Source organism: Onychostoma macrolepis, chromosome 01, assembly GCF_012432095.1.
Source record: "Onychostoma macrolepis isolate SWU-2019 chromosome 01, ASM1243209v1, whole genome shotgun sequence".
Classification (NCBI taxonomy): Eukaryota; Metazoa; Chordata; class Actinopteri; order Cypriniformes; family Cyprinidae; genus Onychostoma; species Onychostoma macrolepis.
Genome location: NC_081155.1, coordinates 38,080,690 through 38,103,118, shown reverse-complemented (window position 1 = coordinate 38,103,118; position 22,429 = coordinate 38,080,690). Strand labels below are relative to the sequence as shown.

The following is a 22,429-nucleotide window of genomic DNA, read 5'->3' as shown; positions in this document are numbered from 1 at the left end:
AAAATGCAGTTTTGAAATAATGATTTCATTTATTAAGGGGAAAAAAGCTGTCCAAACCTGCCTGGCCCTACGTGAAAAAGTAATTGCCCCCTAAATCTAATAACTGGTTGTGCCACCCTTTGCAGCACCCTTTGTTGGTATGATGTTCTTTTTATGAAATGCTGTGTTGGTTTTACGCCAGATGTAACAGGACATGCACCTTCCAAAAAGTTCAACTTTTATCTCATCAGTCCACAGAATATTTGCCCAAAAGTCTTGGGGATAATCAAGATATTTTTTGGCAAATGTGAGACGAGCCTTTGTGTTCTTTTTGGTCAGCAGTGGCTTTTGCCTTGGAACTCTCCCATGGATGCCGTTGGATGCAGTCTCTTTCTTATTGTTGAATAATGAACACTGACCTTAATTGAGGCAAGTGAGGCCTGCAGTTCTTTAGATGTTGTTCTGGGTTATTTTATGACCTCCTGGATGAATCGTCTTTGTGCTCTTGGAGTAATTTTGGTAGGCTGGCCACTCCTGGGAAGGTTCAAAACTGATCCAAGTTTTCTCCGTTTGTGGATAATGGCTCTGACCGTGGTTCGCTGGAGTCCCAAAGCCTTAGAAATGGCTTTATAACCCTTTCCAGACTGATACATGTCAACATTTTGTATTTACTTGCATTATCTGTGTGTAATATTACAATTTGTTTGATGATTTGAATCTTTTAAGTGTGACAAATATGCAAAAAAAAAAAAACAGGAAGGGGGCAAAAACCTTTTCACGGCACTCTATCTATCTATCTATCTATCTATCTATCTATCTATCTATCTATCTATCTATCTATCTATCTATCTATCTATCTATCTATCTATCTATCAAATTACGACTGAGATGATTGATAACTATAATGTCATAACTTAAAAGTTAGTTATCAAGCATCGCTGTCATAATTTATGCGAAGTGTAGAACTAAATCTTAAGTGTCAGCCTTAGAGATGATTCACAACACTTTGCTGTGCCACAAACGGGATTTTGGATGACGACATACACAATCACTGAAAAGTTTTCCTTATTTAAGAATATTTTCAGATAAATTCACATTGAATGGTTAAATTCCTAATAGAAGTTTACATTCAACACACATTTGACAATAAAGAATTTTGAAGAGAATACATTATGGCAAGGAAACGAAGTGTCATCACAGCTCAGTTTAGGGTTGTGCTGCTGATAGACGACAGTATAGTGTATCGACGATAGTTAGAGATAACACCTGTTGCTGATGCCTTTGACGACAGCAAGATGATTATTATTATTATCCATAAAAAATATAGGTGCCTATCTTTACTGATGCAGTGCGGAGAGCTGCTTCAGAAACTTGCCGCAGTACGGCTGGTGAGTGGCCGCAATCAGCTCTGGTGGCCGTGTCGGAGCCGTAACGCGCCACAGACATGTGCAGTGTAAGAGATTTATTCAATCATACGGTGTAGGTAGCTTCACTGATTATAACGGGAGTGTTTTTTTTAGAAATCATATAATACTCGTGCTAGACTGAAGCCAGTTATGATGTTCTTTGTTAATGTAAATGTTCTTTGCTCATTTTGAATAACTGAGGAAATGTAACCGTTTGATTAACTGCTCGTCGTCATACATTTCAAGAACATTATTCCTCTTCTGAAAGATTTGTGCATGTCTCTGTCTCCTCAGCGCCATCACAAGCCCCTACTGGCAACAAGCCACTTGTGAGACCTCTCGAGCTGTCTTAAATAACTGGGAGAGTAAGAGTGATTCTTAGCTTTAAGAAATGTGATAACTTGCTTTTATACTTAAGTTTGGAAGTAGGAGTAAATATCATGAATTCTCAGCACTTAAGACTAAAATGGCACTTTGAGAAGCTTGATAAATACGGGCCCAGATGTCATTTAACTTAATTAGTTGCTAGATGTTCTCCCAGTTGAATCTTTTCAAAATATCTTGCTTTTTCAGCCCTTTGTTGCCCCCGTGCCAACTTTTTTGAGACCTGTAGCAGGCATCAAATTTGAAATGAGCTCATTTAGTGGATAAAAGTGTAAAATTTCTCTGTTTAAATATTTGTTATATTCTCTATGTTCTATTGTGAATAAAATATTGACTCATGTGATTTGAAAGACTTTTAGTTTTCATTTTATTCAAATCTATCTGAGAAAATGTAGAATGACATGCTTCCATCTATCTATCAACATTATTTTGATAATTTCTTTATAAGAAAATGTAGAATGACAAGCTTCCATTCATGTACCCCAATATTCTATCCACATTTTCTCCCCCAAACACTATCAAAAAAAATAAAAATAAAATTACTATCTACTCAGATGCTTTCACAAATACTCAGATCCAAAAAGCACTCTAAAAAATTATAATTCACTTTGCACAACACACAGAATCTAGTATTACCATCCTGCAGAGTGGTAACTGGCTCAGTTTCTTTGCTGAAGGCACTGTCTCCCACATCATTTGTGGCCATCATTCTAAATTTGAAAGAGGTGTATGGCTTCAGCCTACAAGAAAAGAGATGAATTTCAACTCACACACTAGATCATTCTCAAGTACCAACAGGAACCATAAGTGATGCATTTTTAGACTTCTTTTGAGAAAATCAGAGACAGAAGCTCTTGCTACAAAAGGTAAGCTATCATACAAATGCATTTATAAATATAGTCATAAGAACACATCCCAATCTGTTGAGTAGACATGTCTGCTCAACCCACAATGTCTTGCTCAAGTGCTTGAACAGATACCAAACTCTTGAATATTTCTTGAGATTTTCATGTTTATAAGAATGGCTCATTATTCATTTATAATTAGTTAATATTAGTCAACTGCACAAATTTGTTATTGCTTTTCAAACTTTGAGGGGACGTGGGAAGGGGACACAGGGTTGTGGGTAATGTATATCAAAGTGGGCCATCAGGGAAACTTTGAGTCTGTGTGTGTGCATGTGTGTGAAGTGAGCAATTAGGGATTTGAGAATCAGGACTGTGAGGGTGCTTGTGTCGTTGTGAGTGTTTACGTGTGTATGTGTGTGTGTGTGTTCATAATTAGGGCGTTGAAGACGAGGACTGTTAGTGGCATTTCTGTTTTAATAGCTGGAGGCATTTACTCCTCTGGGAATCAAGATGGTTTGAACACAAACATCCTCTTGGTTCAAAACACTTGGTTCATGCAATTATGAAAAATGCGTGTGTGACAGAGAAAGAAATCGAGACAAACTGAAGCAAAGCACTGTAACAGCATATGCACACAAACTATACAGGAAATAACTGGTTGAATAGGCAAATATTAGTAGGGACATTTACATTGCTGCATAAAGTATGGAAAAATGTAATAGTGTGTCCTTCAAGGTGGTCCATAAAATAAAAGTTGATTTATTAAATGTGATGAAATATATTGTTCAAAATGTTTGGGATCAGTGAGATTCAGTAAAATGTATATTTTAAATGAATACTGTTCTTTTAATATTTCTATTAAATTCATTTCAACTCCAAATTAGCATCATAAATTGATTTCTGAAGGATCATGTGACACTGAGGACTGTAAAATTCAGCTTTGCCATGCCAAGAATATTTGAAAGGCTTCTTTCAAATATCCTACAGGCTCCGAACTTTTGTAATGTACAATATAACGGTAATGTGCATAAATTCAATTACATTAAATTGAAATTCATATATAACAGTCAATTCAGCCATTGTCTGCATTCTCAAATCAGCATACAGTGTATAGTAGCAGTGCAAACTACTGTATATATTGCAGAAATAGTAAGGGTAGTACAGTTGTACTCCAAGCATAGTGATTGTTTTTCACAATCGTGATTCCGGTATAAATAAATTTACAGTTATTTCAGCTCTGTGCCACATTAAATAGTCTGTGCAAATGCACTTTTGCGTGTTATCCATGCCACTTCAGACTCATCTTCTGTGCCTCCTTTGCAGTCAGAAGATGGCTTACGATGAGTCACTGAATGTCAGTGAAAGGCATATGTGGGTAATTAAAAGGACAGGAATGTGGGTTGTGGGTAATCGAGTGGTACTGAATGCAGAAATGCTCCCATGGTTCCATTACAAAACAGGTTGAGAAAGATGGTGTTACGGGGAGGCAAGTCCTTTAGCTCGATATATTTTCCCCCTTAATGCAAGTGGACATTTAGAGACGTAAACGAAGATGACAGCATGAATCAGACAGGTGATGATGAGAAGAACGAACAGGCAGGGTGAAAGTATATGAGCTAGTGCTGCAGTGCTGGAGGATGGAGAGCAGAAAACAGGTTAGTGAATGCTGAATGGATGTGTGATTATACATCAGGCCACCCGATGGTCAGTCTGATTATGATTGCACTCTCTCTCTCTCTCTCACTCTCGCTCTGACGATTTCATTCTCTTTTTTTATTCTTAATGATGTCTCATCAGTGTCACTGCATGTCTATAATATAAAATGCCCTACATGTTTTGTGTAATTTCACTCTTTTAGACTGAAGAGCTTTGTTTGATTCAGTCCAATAGAGGTTGTTTCAATTTTAACCCTTTTCATTCTCACCCTGACTCTTTCACCAGTAGCCGTACTGTGGGATAAAGTGATGGAATCAATACCATGGGACTAAATCATTATTATAATTGTGTTATTTACATAGCTCAGAGAATAGCATTGTGCATATCCCAAAAAAAATTCAATAACATTTTGAAAAAGGTATTCCAATGGCACCATGTCACAAAGAAAAATAAAATAAAAATGTCCAGAAAAATATGTTGCAACATGGCACCCCAAAAAACCTATAGTTATAATGTGATACAAAAAACCAATGCCATGCTACTGTTATGGTGTACGTAAAAACAAAACAAAACAAACAAAACAAAAAAAAAATAGCATGGAAAAAAGGCCAAAAAACAAGGTATTACCATGGTACATGTCCTAAAAAAAAAAACATAATGTCTGTATGTAAACAAAAAACAAAATATGCCATTACCTTTGCACCCATGTTCAAAAAAAAAGCATGGTGCTAATATGGTCCAAAAACATGGCATCACCCTTTCAATCATGTCCAAAAAATGATTTTGTTACTACAAAAAATTTCCTTGTTGAATTATAGCAATTATTTCCACGTCTGCATATCCCAAACTTACAACAAGCTCAAGTGTACCTCCATCCTGTGTATTTTAATGTCTTCTGTCTGTCAGAGCAAAAGCACATTATGCTATAAATAGTGACTGTTCTTGTACCAGCCGTTGGCCACACAGGCAGTTATGACTAATCAGAGAGAGATATGTGTGCGTGTGTTACCTATCCACCTCCCAGGAGGTGTTATTATGACCGATGGAGGATGTGTGGGTCTTCCACTCGCCGTCTGGCAGCTCTAATGTCTGTAGGGTGAAGTAGCGCACTGGGGAAGAGCCGTCTCCCCCCGCCGTCCAATGAAGTCGCAGCTTATGAGACTCCACCCCTTTCTGAGGCATGGTGAGTCGTCGAGGGGGCTGTGGCCGCTCTGTGGGACATGTGTAATGAGGCACTGCTGGGCATATGCATGTTTCACAGACCCGGCTCGTGGCTAATTTTGAGCTCGGGTTTAAACGCAGTCAGCTCCGAAGGGCCACATGCTGTTTTGACAGTATGCTTTATCAGCTGACATTCGACTCCACGAAGTACAAGCGTTTCAGCGAAGTTTTAGCCTTACTCACATCCAATTTGTCATTCTTAATGTAAATAATTCTATAGTAGCCTAAGTAGTGAATAATTTGATAACAACAATCGAACATTAACCCTTCAAACATACCTCTTTTTTCTGTCGTTATGACAATGGCCTCCTCCGGGGGTCCCCAGCCCTTTTGAGTGCGTGCTGTGATTTGGAAAACATACGCCGATTCTGGAATAAGTCCTGTCACTGTGAATTGACGCGCGTTGGATCCCACCTCAACCGTGGTGAACTTGTTGGGGTCGTTGATATCCAAACGGTAAGAAATTTGATAACCTGCAGTAACAAAGTCATAAATACATCAGAACTGCTGGAGTACATTGTTTAACTGTTGTTTAATTTTTTGTTTTGTTTTGTTTTTTTGTTATTAACAATAATACTAATTAATATATTAACAAAATTAAATAAATTTGAATGTATTACTATTATTGTCAATTATACATATTAGTATTAGGATGTAAGGATGTAGGATGTACATATTAGTATTAGATAATTATCTATAATAATGAATACTTATTAATATTATTATTTTATAATAATAATAATAATAATAATCAGCATCACTAATAATATTAATAAATTAATAATAATATTGCAATGTTAATAATAAATATTGTTAATATTATTAAGCATGCATTAGTATTACTACTAATAAAAATAATTCATATATTAATAAATCAAATAAATTATTATTTTCATTATTATTATCCATTATACATACTAGTTGTATTAGGGAATACTTAATAATTAATATTGATTAATATTAATATTAATAATAATAATAATAATAATAACAACAACAAACATCACTAATAATATTAATACATTAATAATAATATTATTGAAATGTTAATCATGCATATTGTTATTATTATTAAATTATGCATGCATTAATATTAAAATTAATAACAATAATCCTCATCATCGTCATTATCATCATCATTAATAATAGTAATTGAATTATTTCTATAAATAATTATTTATAGATATAATTCAATTATTATTATTAATGATTACAATCATTAATAATTCTGACTCCACGATGATAATAATACTGACTATATGACGATAATAAAATCAATAATTATATATTAATTATAAATTATTTATAATTAATATATAATTGTTATAATTATTGATTTTATTTAAATGATGATAATACAATCAATAATAATTATATATTAATTATAAATAATTATTTATAATTAATATATAATTGTTAAATTATTGATTTTATTATCATCATTTAAATATGCAGAAACACAAAAGAGAATTGATGGGAAATGCTTTATGATGTTTTTGTGTTTTTGGAGCTTGATAGCAACCATTCTCACTGACTTTCAATGTATGGGAAAGAACCGTATTAATATTCCATACAGCCATTTCATGCAAACCACACAACTCATTTCAAATCAGCTTACAACAATCCATCTGGTGTGTATCATTACAACGGTCTAAACATATGAGGCGTCACATTTTTAAATACGTAAGGTCATTATACAAGTTCGCAACAGCAGCCTTCCTTCATAAGAGTTAATAATCCTCTTCTAACTGCAGACAAGGCTCATTTAATTTTAATGCAGATGCAAAGACCAAAGTGTCCCATGAAAGATCTCCACAGTCTGAGAGCATGCTTTAACCTGGAAGCATTTATTACAGCTGCAAGGGTGCTTTTGACATGAGGTGCTGGAGAGATTGAGAGAGTTAAGTGCCTTGTAAACGGGGGAATCTACAGAATGGCCGAGAGACACGTTCTTATCTCTGTCACATGGGGTGTTTGGTGTTAGCGTGCTCCGTTTGGAGGATTAGTATGGCGCTACAGAGCTGAGGCTGGTTTTAATTCAATGTTTTTTTCCCCTTTGCCTTGTCTTCTCAGATTCTTATTCACCCTTTCTTTCCTTTTCTCTCTACCCCTCTCCGAACGCACAGCTCGCTAAGATCCTCCTTTATTAAGAGGCCATCGCTAACCCAACCCAAAAAGCCCAGAGGGGCCTATGCAAAATCCTCTGCATTTCCCGCTTGTTCCTGAGCTCTCTCTTTTGATGGTTTTTCTTTTTCCTTTTTTTTTTCTTCTTTTTTTGTGTGCTACGCTAGAGGCAGAAATCAACTTGAACACTTTTTTTCTTCCTTTTCTTTGCCGTTTCAGAGTAGCTTTTGCCCTGGAAATGGAGAGAAGGAGGCAAAAGGACAAAAAATGGCCAACAATTAACTGTTCAGGTTTTGTATTTTCCCTCATCTATCATGGTAGAGCTGTGACCCATGCCAGGTGGTTCGGTACTCATTTTTTAATGTCTGGGTTGCCGTGGTGAGAGCAGTAAGCCGTGTAATTGGTCGGATCGTCGCCCCCTCGGTCAGGCGCATTTTATTTGTGCGCCCTGTTACCACAGCAATCACTGATCCCTAACCACAGGACACATTACAGCAGACACTCAACGCTATAAGAGAAGGAGAGCAGGAGAGACCATTACAAAAAGAAGCATGGTGCTACCATAAACACCATGTTTTTGGGACACTTTCATGGTGGTACAGTCATATTCTATGTGGTAAATTAAGGTACCATTTAAATATAATGGTACATTAGTATACATTTGATATTAAGATGTTGTTTGTTTGTCATTAATACAGAATGATTTTTTTGTTTGTGTGTGTGTGTGTGTGTGTGTGTGTAAATAAAATAAATACACACTACTTTTCAAAAGTTTAGGGTAGGGATGATTTTTTTAATGTTTCTGAAAACAAGGCCAAGGCTCCATTTATTTGATGAAAAATACAGTAAAAACTGTAATACTGTGAAATATTATTACAATTTAAAATAGCTGTTTTCAATTTTTGAAAGAGTTTAAAATGTAATTTATTCCTGTGATGCAAAGCTAAATTTTCAGCATCATTACTCTAGTCACATGATCCTTCAGAAATAATTCTAATATGCTGATTTGGTGCCCAAGAAACGTTTCTTATTATCATCAATGAAAACAGTTGTGCTTCTTAGGATTTTTGTGGAAACTGTGACAAATTTGTTTTCAAGATTTATTGATGTTGAAAAGTTGAAAAGAACAGCATTTATTTGAAATGCATTTATTTTGTAACATTATCTTTACTGTCACTTTTAACCAATATAATACATTCTTGCTGAATAATAGTATTAATTTCTATCAAAAAGCTTACTTTTTATGTATACTGTATAAGCACATACTGTAAATGAGTTTCTGCACAGCATTTTGTCTTCTTTTTTTGAAGTTACAGAAATTATCAATATCTCATTAATCCACATGGAGTTGCGTACACAGCTACTGCTTAAGCTGTATCTGTTTTTACAAAGCAACAATGAGAATAAAGGTATGCATTTTTTTCAAATGTTAAAATACTTTCTCCTATCCCAGCTTAAGGGATTAGCTCATCATTTACTCATCCTCATATCACTCCAAACTTTTATGAGTTTCTTTCTGTGGAACGTGAACAACTTTTAAATAACGTACCTGTCACTTTTTCCAAGCAATTTCTGTACAATGTATGGAGAGCTTGCGGTGGCAAAATGGACGTTGTGCACTAAAAAAGTATCATAAAAGCAATCCAAACCAGCCTGACACACAATTATATTTGTAACTCCATATACGAATCCATATACAAATCAAGGCAAGGATAAGACAATGAGAAATAGACATGAGAGAGATAGAGAGAAGCCTTACAGAGAACAAGAGAGATGAATAGAAGAGAATGATAATGTGTGAGAAAGATACTGACAAAGAGAGAAAGAGGGAAATTAAATGCCAGAGCAAAAAGAGACACCAGAGGGACCTCAATCCACCGATCAATATTCACCAACAGGCTCTTGCTTTCAATACATTACCACTGAAACTCAATTAAGAGCTAGAATAAAATCTACACTGCAGTAAAGCAACAGTAGCATATCCAGATTACTCCAGTGCTGTATGACATGTTTGGCATACTAATATATAAATATATATATATATATACACACACACATATATATATATATATATATAAACTGTTTACAGATAATCTTCATCACAATATTACACAATTTTACACATTTCTGGGTAACACTTTATTTTAAGGTGTCTTTGTTACACGTCACATGTACTTACTATTATGATAACAGTACATTATGCATAATTACATGCAAGTAATCCTAAACCAATCCATAATCTTTACCCTAACCATATAGTACATGTAGTTAATAAATATTACTCAGTACTCAGATGCATAATTACACTGTAACAAGAACACAAAATAAAGTGTAACCCATTTTTGTCCTTAAAATGTCCTATTTTTATATTGCACGATGGCAGAAGTATGGGATATAGTGCACAAGTCATATGGATCACATTTATGATGCTTTGTTGTTGTTTTAGTGGCTGTCAGTCCCAAAAAATGTTTTCATTATTTTAAAAAGGTGTCCAGGATATTTATTAAAAATTAAAAATAAACTGAGAAAATGTTCCACAGAAGAAAGAAAGAAGACTTCTTATTTCTGGGTGAACTGCTCCATTAAGAAAAAGATTTTATTTTTTTATTTTTTTGCAGTATAATGATGATGATCTGATCTAATGATCTGTTCTTAATCGGTTTATAGATTTGCTATCTGAAATCCCTCCAAGGTCACTTAACAAATACTGCATCGATGCCTCATTCACACTGTACAGTCAGACGTTCAATAATTGCGAGAGTAACTGACTGCTGTTGAGGAAAATCAACACAGAAGAATGATATTCCCCTCGTGAAAGTCACATTATCTGCGTATCCTCATGTATGAAATATATTACAAAGATCTGAGAGGATAAAATGAGCGCTGGAACACTGACAGCTCCTCTCTGATTGAAGATCTTTGGTTTATAACGTTCAATCCTACAGGGAGCGATTGATCCAATCAGCAGAGAGCTCTGTGTGCGAGTGTGTGTAGAAAAGAGACAGAAGGCAAGAGATCATCCGAGGTAAAGAGGCTTCACATTTCTATCACTATTAAGGGATTATATGATCCATCACGGGTGGTTAAGTGTCCATAATCCAGTCATCTATAGCTGCGCGTCAGTGTCTGTACGGCCCGTAATCTTGATAACGGCAAAACTGAGGCGGTTTAATCTCAATACACGGTTGAAATCCCAATACAGAAAATCTCATAACACACACACACACACGTACATACTGACTCCAATGCAATACACAGCATGTCCTTGCAATAATAACATTTCAAATGGCCCAGGGCGCAATGGGAACAAACACACCTTCTTTAAGGCCTCAAATTGCATTTTTACTGCAGATGAAGATTACATTCTTGAGGCATTTACAAGGATATGAGTTATAAAATTTGTAAATATAAATACAAGAGAGTTAATTTGATTCATGTAATTATAATTTAGCTAAATACCTATATTTTAGGAAAAATGTACACTGAAATACGTAGTGCTTTCATGAAACTCTAGATGGCGCTGGCTGATGGGTCTTAACGTAACTGATGATATTCACAGCGTTAAACAACTTGGCGCAAGCTGATTGGTTCATGTTGCATTCGCAGCCAATAAGCTTGCTGCTTTACATTTAAATGGCTGGTTAGCATCCACTTGAACATTTTGCACTGTGCTTTCCACCTTCCCCAGCTCCACCTGTATAGATCTGCTACGGGTTATTTTATATGCTATTTGTGCAACAGCAGTAGGTCTTAAATACTCACAGCACCGTATTGCCATATGCACTGGCAGTAGCAAGTTCCCGTACCTGCTTGCAGCAGAAATAATCTACAACTACAGCAATAATCAACAGCAGCAGCAATTCAGCAGCATAGCAGATTAATTCCGCCAAGACCAAATACATTAACATTGTCATATTCATTACCATGCTAAAATCTTCCGAGAGTTGTCATGATAGAAATAAGCTAAATCTCCCCAAATGTCCCTTTGGAATGTTTCTGTTTCTGTTTATTTCTTTACTGATATATCAATTATTTGTATTTACTTTGCATAATTAGGCTGGATCTAGCCACACTATCATCAAAAGTTTAGGGTCAGAATACTGTAATTCAGCAAGGATGCATTAAAAGTCATTTGATTGAAAGTCACATTTATAATGTTACAAAAGATTTCCATTTTAAATTAAAGAATAAAAAAATAATGCTGTTTTTCTATATAAACTTTCTATTTATAAGAATCCTTTTCTAAAAAAAAAAAAATAAAATAAAATTAAGCAACACAGCTGTTTTCAGCATTGATGATGCAAATGTTTCTTGAGCACCAAATCAATCAAATCAATATTATATATATATATATATATATATATATATATATTAGGGCTGGGCAAGTTAACGCGTTTTTATCGCGTTAACGCATTAATTAATTAACGCCGACAATTAGTTTATCGCGCGTTAACGTACTTTTTATTTTGAAAGTCCGTTGCTCACTGCGTTTGAATACACATAGATAGACTGTAATAATACAACCGAATACAACACAAACCATGGGCCACAGGAGGGGTGGGATGTTTATCAGTAGGCTACTGGCTGCTTGGGATGAGCGTCATCACGCGTCTCAACCAATGAAAGCATTTGTTGTGTGCCTAAGAGAGCTACAGCGCGAAACAGAAAATATCTGGTGCGGACAGAACAATGGAAAAAGGTACCGAAATCTTAAATGGAACATCCGTACCCTGTGAAAGGTTGTTTTCTCTTGCTGGTCATATTGTACAGAAGAAGAGAGTTTCTTTATCATCTGAAAGTGTGAATGACCTTGTATGTCTTAGCAACTGGCTTGGTGCAGATGAGTAAGTAAATGTAAAGTTGGAAGAATGGATAAATGCAGTTAATTTTGTCCACTCAACCTGCATCACTGAAAGGTGTTTTTTTTTTTGGACTGAGATTCTCAGTCTCTTAAAGGAGATTGATGTTGTTGCTCGGAAGGGGCCAGTTATAATGTCTATGATGGAGGTTCTGGACATAATTTCTTTTTTTTACAATCTAAACAAAACGTTAATGTTATATTTAAGTTAAGATTTACAAGAAATGTTAACTGCTACTAACTTTTAACTGCTGTAAAAAAGCACTTTATTTGTTTAAAGTTTTGACAAACCAAATGTTATTGCACTTTTGTTCATACAGCAGTACTTTGAAAGAATAAAATTATGCAATACACTACTTTTGATTTCATTATTGAATTTTGCGCATGGTGCGATTAATCGCAGAAAATCATGCGATTAATCGCGATTAAAATATTTAATCGTTGCCCAGCACTAATATATATATACACATATATACAGTATATATGTATATATATATATATATATATATATATATATATATATATATATTTTTTTTTTTTTTTTTTTCAAATATATAAATTACATTTTAAGATATATTAAATTGTAAAATATTTTACAATATTACGGTTTACTGTATTTTTGATTATATATTTTGAACAAAAAAATGATAAAATAAAATAAAAATAAAATACCAATCCCAAACGTTTGAACTGTAGTGTATAAATGGAAGAAATAAAAAAAGAAAGAATATACAATTATTACTAAGTAAAATAAATTACAGATTAAAATGATTAATAAATAAAATAAACTAAAAGATTACCTCTTATAAGGTAAAAATCTATTAAATTATTTTACATTTGCATTTTATCATTAAAATACTATATTAAATCCATTAATTATTACATTTCCTATGCAGAAAGGTTTTCTTTTAGGGTTAGTGCAAAATTATTATAATTAACTTTATTTAAAAACAACAGAAATCTGTGATATGTCCTCATTAATATGGCTTGGTAAATGTGTCTGTGGCTGGTTGTGTAGCGTTTATGTTCTCTCTTACCCATAATGATGCCGTTTGGCTCCGAGGGAGGTTGCCAGACAACTCTGACAGACGTGAGACGCACCTCTGGAAACACCAACCTGACAGGTGGACCGGGAACTGAAGAGAAACGAGGGAGGGAGAGAGAGAGAGGATACATGCATTTAAAACAGATTACTATAGCATACATTCAGATTTCTTGTAATGTAGCACATATTTCAAACACTTCAAAACATCTGTTTGTGGGGCCAAGCTTTTATCTCAGCCACGATAAATATGACATTTTAATCTCTTCTCACACACACACACACACACACACACACAAAGTCTCCCTGTAAACTAATTCCTTAAATCCATAAATATAAATATTAGTGTTTCATAATCCCTCATCAAACACATTTAACTCTGCCAGTGGACACTAGGCCAACAGCGCTGGTAATCCACTAGTTCTGATATGTGTGTGTGTGTGTGTGTGTGTGTGTAAGTGTGAGTCAGTGTGTGTAGAGAAGAATCACATAGACATTCCAGTATCTGGTATCCCTGGTATCCCTGTACATTTTCCGAATGAATGTTGCTCCATTGAGCCGATTAAGAAAAATGACAGAAAGAGGGCATTTGTCATTCCGCTGGCAAGACTCCACAGTCCACATATGAACACACTCGCTCATTTCAAAGGGAAAGATGGCAGCTTACTTCCCCTTGCCGTGGAAATATATTGCATACATGCGAGTACATATTTCTGAGAGAAACTTTCCAAAAGAAATTGTATTGCTCAGAGGATGCTCTTTCATAGCTCAGGAGACTTAATGAGGTTCCCACTTGGTTGAGTCACATGAAAACTGTCAGATAATGCCTATGTCATATTTCACTTCAGATTTAAAAGAAGTCTTTTTTTTTTTCATTATGACATATAGTTTCATGATAACTAAGCACATTTTCCCTCCAAATTCTCATTACCATAATCTGAAAAACATCTCATTTTTATTACTGCAATGAGAAAAATAATGGCATTTAAATTTAATCTATATTTGTTTAAATATAGAAATGCTTGGTAAATATACAAAATAATATTTAATTCATAGTAATGAACATTCGTTGAACATTTAATAATTACAAAAAATTTAAATAAAATAAAATAAATTATAAATAATTACAAAACATAATTTGTTTATATAATTATAAATAAAATGATTATAAATACAATAATTAATTATTTTATTAATGAATAATTTAAGATATGCTTAATTAAATTTTTAAATAAAAATGGGTGATTGATTTATTGTATTACAACGGCATTTTATTATTGCCTATCACGGTACTGAGAATATAATATAGTAATTGCATGTTGAAAAATTTACGTTATGCTAATTATTTTGTAATTAAAAATGTGTGATTACTGTATTCAAAGTTTTTTTTTTTTTTTTTATTATTGCTCATTCCAACACTGAGAATATAATTATAAAAAAATATAGACATATAAGATATACAATAATTTAATTATAAATATAATATTTAAAATAATAATCATTTTAGTTATTGAATATTGAATAATTTAGGTTAAGTTGACAAACAGGAGACACACATGAGATACTGGAGATTTGCTCTCAGGAAAAACAAATATCTGAAAAGTGTAAGGATTTCACAAGTCACCCTTTAATGCCATTTCAGAACAGATTGAGATCTCATTAGTGATTTTTGAGTGAGCTGGGATAAGAAAATCGAGCGAGTGAGAGGTGGTTCAGACAGGTGACTCAAGTGAATGCAGTGATGCAGGATGAGGTTTCATGCAGTGGGGGCACCAGGAGGCCAGGCGAGTGTGTGAGCGAGTATGCGTGTGTGTTTGTCTGTGTCTGGAGCCACATGGGAGGTAATGCCAGTCTGAATGTCGGGCACAGCTGGAAACCACCAGAGCATGAAGCAAGGCATAACTATGAGCTACCATTATGAATGTGTGTGTGTGTGTGTGTTTACCGGTGTGTGTGTGTGAAGGAACATCTGCTAAATGGGTAGCTTTCACTCAAAGTCTAATTTTGACCTAGTGTGTGTGCGAACATTTATTTTTGCTTTTATTATGCGCGTATGATTTGTCATAACCAGTGGGAGCGTGTGAAGAATTAGATGATGTGTTTTGTTCAGTGGGCGATGCATTGATTTTATTGGTTGCTTACCATCATCCTTGGTTCTCTCAGCTGCAGGGGGGAGGCTGGGTGGTCCATCTCCGACACGTGTAAATGCGAGCACCTGAGCCTCATACAAGATGAACTTGCTAAGGTTTTTTAAAAGCAGCAAGTGAGTCTGGTTCCCGTTCACCAGCTGGACCTGGGGAACCCGCTCTGAATCTTTTTCTTTGTACAATACCTAGAGATGAAAGGAAACGAGGAAATATAGGTCACGTAGAAACAGTTTTGATGTGATATTGAGTGTTGGAATGTCCTAAATTCAACAACAACAACCGAACAGTGTGTAGCAGTGCTTGCTAATTGATAATTGCTATTCAATAGACACTATTCATACTTAAGGTTAGGGATTTAAACAAACCCCTGGCGGATGATAAAACAGATCAGAATATCATGGCCACAAACACAGTACAGTTAAATCCGGTATTCAGTTCGCCTTTTAGTGCCGTTTTCTACAATGAAATGAACTCCTGAAAAATTCAGATAGTGATAACTGCATTTACAAAACCTTTATGCAACATGCAGGGAACCAAACTGAATAACTAGTTGTTAATGACTTATTTAAACACAGATCAGAGTTGTATCTCTTTCCTGTTTGCGCAGTGAAAGAAATCACAGCGAATGTGGTACATTTGAACTCAGTAGTGTTGCCAGATCTTGCTATAAACATGAGGAAATAAAAGCAAGTCCATAATAAACTTTAATCCAAATGTATTATCTGGGCACATATGATATGTATTATAAGGCACATACCAATATATCACAACCTCCACCTGCCTACTTTATTAACTCCATTAACCGGATCAATTTATGAGCCGAGCCTAAAGATGGTTAATAAGTGTGTCTCTTATAATATGTGGACCTTCCAAACATACATAAAACACAGCGGCTCTGTCGACGATGGTTTAGTTAAAATTGTCAAACACAGTGAGTCTTTGGTAATATTACTTTGGCTAAAAATAGCAGATGCCAAATGTCATAACATTTCATGCACAACATGTCAAAACCTTCTTATAGTACCCATAGTGTCAATCATCACAATTTTAAGTGCGAGTTAATGATAATTTAGGGAATTTGCTCCCATATTTAAATGTGGTTGTCACTCCTGAAACTTTACAGTGTATGTGGCAATAAAGACGTTGAGATGAGCTCTTTAGACTTGGGGAAGTATGCAACCATACAGCAACCGCTCACAACACTTGAGCATCTTTTGCACATACAAACATCCTTGTTTCTACAGATAAAAACTACGAAAAAATCAAGTTCAAGTTTTGCCTCAACTTAGGTCCTGACTTCAGAAGAGATCAATAATTAATTGTGTTATTTCATTTCCCCCCCACTTTTTACAGTCTAAGCATTTTATCAATTGGCTTCTTCCGACAGTGTGTAAAAGGAAAAACTGTTTCAGCAGTTTCATGATCTTGCATCATGTCACTCTACACAGCCTAAGCAGAAAATGGAGAAAGCCTTACACAAGCAACAGTGCACATGGGTTTCGATATCTTCACACAGATTATAGATGTGTTCAAAATGAACTCAATACGAACTATGTTCAGCTGAATGTATGTGCATTAAAGCATGGGGAAGAACTTTTGTAGATGTGCATATCAACAGCTCTTTGTGGTATAAAGTGCCTTTGGCGGATGATTCAAGCATTACATTAGATGTGTAGAAGTGTACTGCATACACTTTTTTGCTGCGGTGCTTAAGAATGGTTTTGCTATGTGGTTGTTAGGCTGTTCTGGATGGTTTCTTACTTTCCCACATCAAAAGAGTCCACCTCCAAATATCTGCATATTGGGGGATATGGCTCAAGTTTCTCCTCCTTCTTTTTTTTACACTTGTAAAATGTAGGATGGGGACTTGGCACTATCCATCGATTGCTCATTGGATGAGGGCAAATCTGAATGCAAGCTTGCTGTTGATTTTGGATGAGTGGGGTTTAAGCTGACTAAATTATTGGAGAAGTCTGGCATATGTCACAAAAAAGATGTCTGACGTTTTGCCGGATGATCAGGTTTTGACATTTTGATGAAACATTACAATTCATTGTGGAAAAAAATGAAATCATCCATGAAATATGCATGGATGAATCATTTACAAAGTTAATTTTCACTTCATACCGGCTTTAAACATACCTGCAAACTTTGTACTGGCAGTTGAAATTGTTTCAGAAAATTGTGATATTAAACTACTAGAACTACATGTTGTTTAGGTAACAACGGTCTTTAGAAACAACACCAGTAACATATTAAACTGTACATTTACCATACAAACTATGATTTAAACAACTTTACAGTTCAAATAATAAAAGATTTGAGGAAAAAAGAGATAGACCTGCAATTTCAGCTCAATAAATGATGTTGTATGGTTTATATAATTGGTCTGAACAAAAATGTCTGATCAAAAATGACAAGTTTGCAGGTATGTTAAAAGGAATACTTCACCCAAAAATGAAAATTCTGTCATCATTAAGATGAAGTTGTCATGTTTTAAAAATACTAGGCCCCACTGACCTTCACTGTATATACAAAACAACAACAACAACAACAACAACAACAAAACTGAGCAAGTAAATAGCTTTGTTTGATAAAACATTCATTAAAATATCTTCCTAAGCACTGCCATTCCAGTCAGACATCTCCATATACAGTAGAAATTCACCCATTGCAGTGGTTTGGCAAGCAGGACTCTCCAGTCAAAGCTGTGGGGGATTTTAAGGGTCTTAAAGCATTCTCTTTGATATAGTAACCGTACCTTGTAACCAAGGATGTGTCCATTCTTCTGGTGTTCAGGGACCGAACCCCAGGTGACCAATATACTGGTGGAGCTCATTGCTTCTGCGCTCACATTTTCTGGGGCACCAGAGGGAACTGAAAACACACCCATATAAATAGCCATTTTATACTAAAGCAAAAACCCACTCAAGGCCATGTGTTAAGAGTGATTTTACAACACTTAAAGGTTTGTTTTTCATCCTATTGGAACAATAATAAGATAAAAGACTCCAATTATCATTAATAATAATATGAACAAACAATTCCACCCAGTAATACAGCTCATTAGCCTAAGGCTGATGTCTTACCAGCCGACTCTGAACAATTTATTTCGGTCAGGGTTTCACATCTACTCAGTATTTTTGCTGAAATCTCACTCCTTTCTATTGGAGTCTGTCACATGCACTGATTAAAAACGGAAGAGGGCTGACAGCTTAAACAACAGCCTCTGACATTCCTCTCTGATTCGCTGTCATGTGAAGCTCGCCGAAATAAGAACCGCGTGAGCATAAACACTTGTAATGGACTGATTTAAGATACAATTTGAAGGGGTAACTTTACCCCGTGAATGTGTGTGATGTGTATTTGTTCCTTCAGGGCTTGCCGGCATATGTTCATGCGCAGCTTCAGTGAGAAAAAGATTTTCATTTGCTAAACGAAGCGACAACGGCACTCTCTTATTCTTTTAGCTATTTAGGTGTAGGAGAATGGCAGAAAAATTGTTTTAGCATTTGCTATGAAAAATGATCCAAGCAAGTTTGTCGGTTCTTCAGTTTGATAAAAAGTTAAAAGGATTGTTCACCCAAAAAATGAAAATTCTGTCATTATTATTCTGTCATGTTGTCATGTTGTTCCAGAAACCTTCATTCATCTTCAGATCACAAAGTGAGGTATTTTTGATTAAATCTGAGAGCTTTCTGACAGCAACGCAAGGCCCAGAAAGGTAGTAAGGACATCGTTAAAATAGTTCATGTGACATCAATGGTTCAACTGTAATTTTATGAATTACAATGAAGCTACAAGAATAAAGAAAACAAAAATAATGACTTGAATGTGGTAGTTGTGTTGCTGTCTGGGTCAGAAAGCTCTTGGATTTCATCAAAAATATCTTAATTTGTGTCCCGAAGATGAACAAAGGACTTACAGGTTTGAAACCTCATAGGCTTTCAAAAGTGTAATTTCCAGAACTGGAAAAGTTTAGAAAACATATTAAATCCATAGGTCACGATAAAGTTGTGGAAATTTTTATAGTCAATGTAATTTTCTCTAAGTACACTGCTGTTCAAATGTTTGAGGTTAGTACAAAATTTAATATTTAAAAAAATAAAAATAAAAATCTTATGCTCAGTGAGACTGCATTTATTTGATTAAAAATACAGCAAAAACAGCAACATTGTAAAAAAAAAAAAAAAATTTCGGTTTCAATATAATTTGAAAAAATGTAATCCGTTCATGTGATGCTGAATTTTCAGCATCATTACTTCAGTCTTCAGCGTCACATGATCCTTCAGAAATCATTTTAATACGCTGATTTGTTGCTCAACTAACTTTATATATATATATATATATATATATATATATATATATATATATTAAAAAAATTTAAAAAACAAAAACTATTATATATATATATATATATATATATATATATATATAAACATTTTTCCTAACAATGTAAACTTTTGATCAGTTTAATGCAAATGAATTCATAAATAGTATCAATTTCTTTCAAAAAAATTTTAATAAATACTGACCCCTAACTTCTGAACAGTAGTGTAAGCTCAGTTCTAGTTTATGAGTGTGATCTCTGCAATTAAACCACAATCAACAGGAAAATACACGGAGGATTGGATGTTTGAAACCTGTAAGTGGTCACCGGCAAGGCCACAAGTGTCCGCCCCACCAGCTGCCAAACTTTCTAGATGTTGTCTAGGGGTCAGCAGGATCATTAACTCAGCAGGGAGTCGCTGGAGCTGCTAACACCCACCCGCTGTTAGATGTGGCCTCGGGCACAGACTCCATCTGAGTCTCCAACGGCTATGTAAATGATGCCTATGACTAAAAATCGGCTACTAGGGCGCTGGCTAAACTGTGTCTGTTTAGAGTTGCTAAGGAATGTAGCCACTTGTGGCATTGATCTAAAAATGAACTGACATATCTTTATAAGACTTTAATGCAAATATCTGTCCAATATTTTAAGTTATCTGTCTTATAAAACACAAATAAAATGAAAAATGATCAAAATGGAAATGTGACTGTAACACATCAACACAATGATGCTTAAATTAACATAACTCATTTGGTTACATACAAAACAGCAACTAAATTTTATTTATTTTCCTCACATGCATGACATTAAACTTTGAAACAAACTTAACTGATCATTTATTTCAAATGCTACTTTTTTAAAAATCAAGCATGTTTTATGGAATATGTTGTCACCTGACTCTTTAGTTTTGCCCAGCACAGGACTGCTCCAGGGTCCAAGCCCGATGCCATTAAAGGCCTGAATGCTGAGCTCGTACTCCGTCCACTCCTCAAGTCCCTCCACCGTCGCTTCCCGAGACAAGCGCTCAGAAACCGCCTCCATCCGGAGCTGCCCAAGCCCGTCTGCTCTCTGTGCACGTACACGGTAACCCACACTTTCAGGATTTCCGTTATAAGCTGCCTCTGGAAGCGGCTAAAAAACACGAAGAGGAAAAACACTGGAGCAGGACAGACTTTGATAAACCTACATCAATAAGACGAGCAAAAACTGAACTGGAATTTCATTGCATTAGATAGCAAAAAATAGAAATAGATCTCCAGCACATATTTTAAACGAAACATATTCTTTTTCTAAAGAAGGAAATAAACAATTATTTTATTTGGCAATAAGCCATGAAATTGATAACATGTCAATAAAAATGTTTACATTTCTTTTTAGATTTCTATTTCAAATGAATGCTGCTCTTTTAAACTTTCTATTTACCAAAGAATGCATCATGGATTCCACAAAACATTAAGTAGCACAACAATTCAATTCAAAAATCATAATAATAAGAGATGTTTCTCGAGCACCAAATCAGCATATTAGAATGATTTCTGAAGGATCAAGTGAAACTGAAAACTGGAGTAATTTTGCTGAAAATTCAGCTTTGCCATCACAGAAATAAATGACATTTTAAAGTACATTCAAATAGAAAACAGTTGTAACAATATTTTACGATTTAACTGTATGTCCTGTATTTTCCTGTATAAATGCAGCCTTGTTGAGCATAAAATACCTCTTTAAAAAACATCCTACCGACCCCAAATTTTTTAACAGCAGTGTATTAAAAATAACAAAACAAAACAAAACAAAACAAAACAATACAATACAATACAATACAATACAATACAATACAATAGAGAGAAACTTTAGTTGTCCAAACACATTTTGGCCAATTATAATGGAATGATACTGAAATTTAAGGGCTGAAAAAGTTTAACTAATTTTCTGCACGCTAATCTTACTCAACAGGAATTAGAAATAAATGTTTCATGACTCATCCCGGTGGCTAAGTTCTACGATGATCTGGATGAATGAAAACCTTCACAAGCATTAAATTGTGTGCAGCAAACAGAAAGGAAGTTCCTTAATCTCCTCATAAACATAAATTAAATGACATTTCAAATTGGCTGTAATGCAGCTCAGTCCCTTGCCTGCTTCAGCTGTGCGTTGCACATTGGCACACGGCTCGGAGACATTTTCCAGCGTCAGATGCCAAGAGTTCGCACATGGTTGCTCGCCTAGTACTTTAATGCACACTCGAAACCTTACGATGTTCACAGCTTCAGTACGTTGACTGCTTGAAAGCGTTTCTATTAAAATGCTTTTGGCGAGTTGACGGATGCTGATGTAAGTTTCTTCACAGGCATGGGCCAAATCAATGTTTCAGTCTTTGTGCTCTCCATAATAGGCTGCTAATCTTTAGTTGCTTGTAATATCATGTTTTGATATA

At 35.0% G+C, this 22,429-nt stretch overlaps 1 protein-coding gene across 7 annotated transcripts in view; it reads right to left on the bottom strand.

Annotated features, from left to right (window-relative positions):
• Positions 1 to 22,429, bottom strand: part of sdk1b (sidekick cell adhesion molecule 1b) — a 227,098-nt gene that overhangs the window by 17,427 nt on the left and 187,242 nt on the right. For all 7 annotated transcript variants that reach the window (XM_058789555.1, XM_058789548.1, XM_058789564.1 and 4 more), the window contains 7 exons: positions 20,889 to 21,126; positions 18,427 to 18,542; positions 15,661 to 15,850; positions 13,514 to 13,612; positions 5,773 to 5,967; positions 5,283 to 5,484; positions 2,406 to 2,509 (listed from right to left, as the gene is read on the bottom strand). In XM_058789555.1, the coding sequence (XP_058645538.1) occupies positions 2,406 to 2,509; positions 5,283 to 5,484; positions 5,773 to 5,967; positions 13,514 to 13,612; positions 15,661 to 15,850; positions 18,427 to 18,542; positions 20,889 to 21,126 (1,144 nt within the window). The remainder of the gene's footprint in view (positions 1 to 2,405; positions 2,510 to 5,282; positions 5,485 to 5,772; positions 5,968 to 13,513; positions 13,613 to 15,660; positions 15,851 to 18,426; positions 18,543 to 20,888; positions 21,127 to 22,429) is intronic.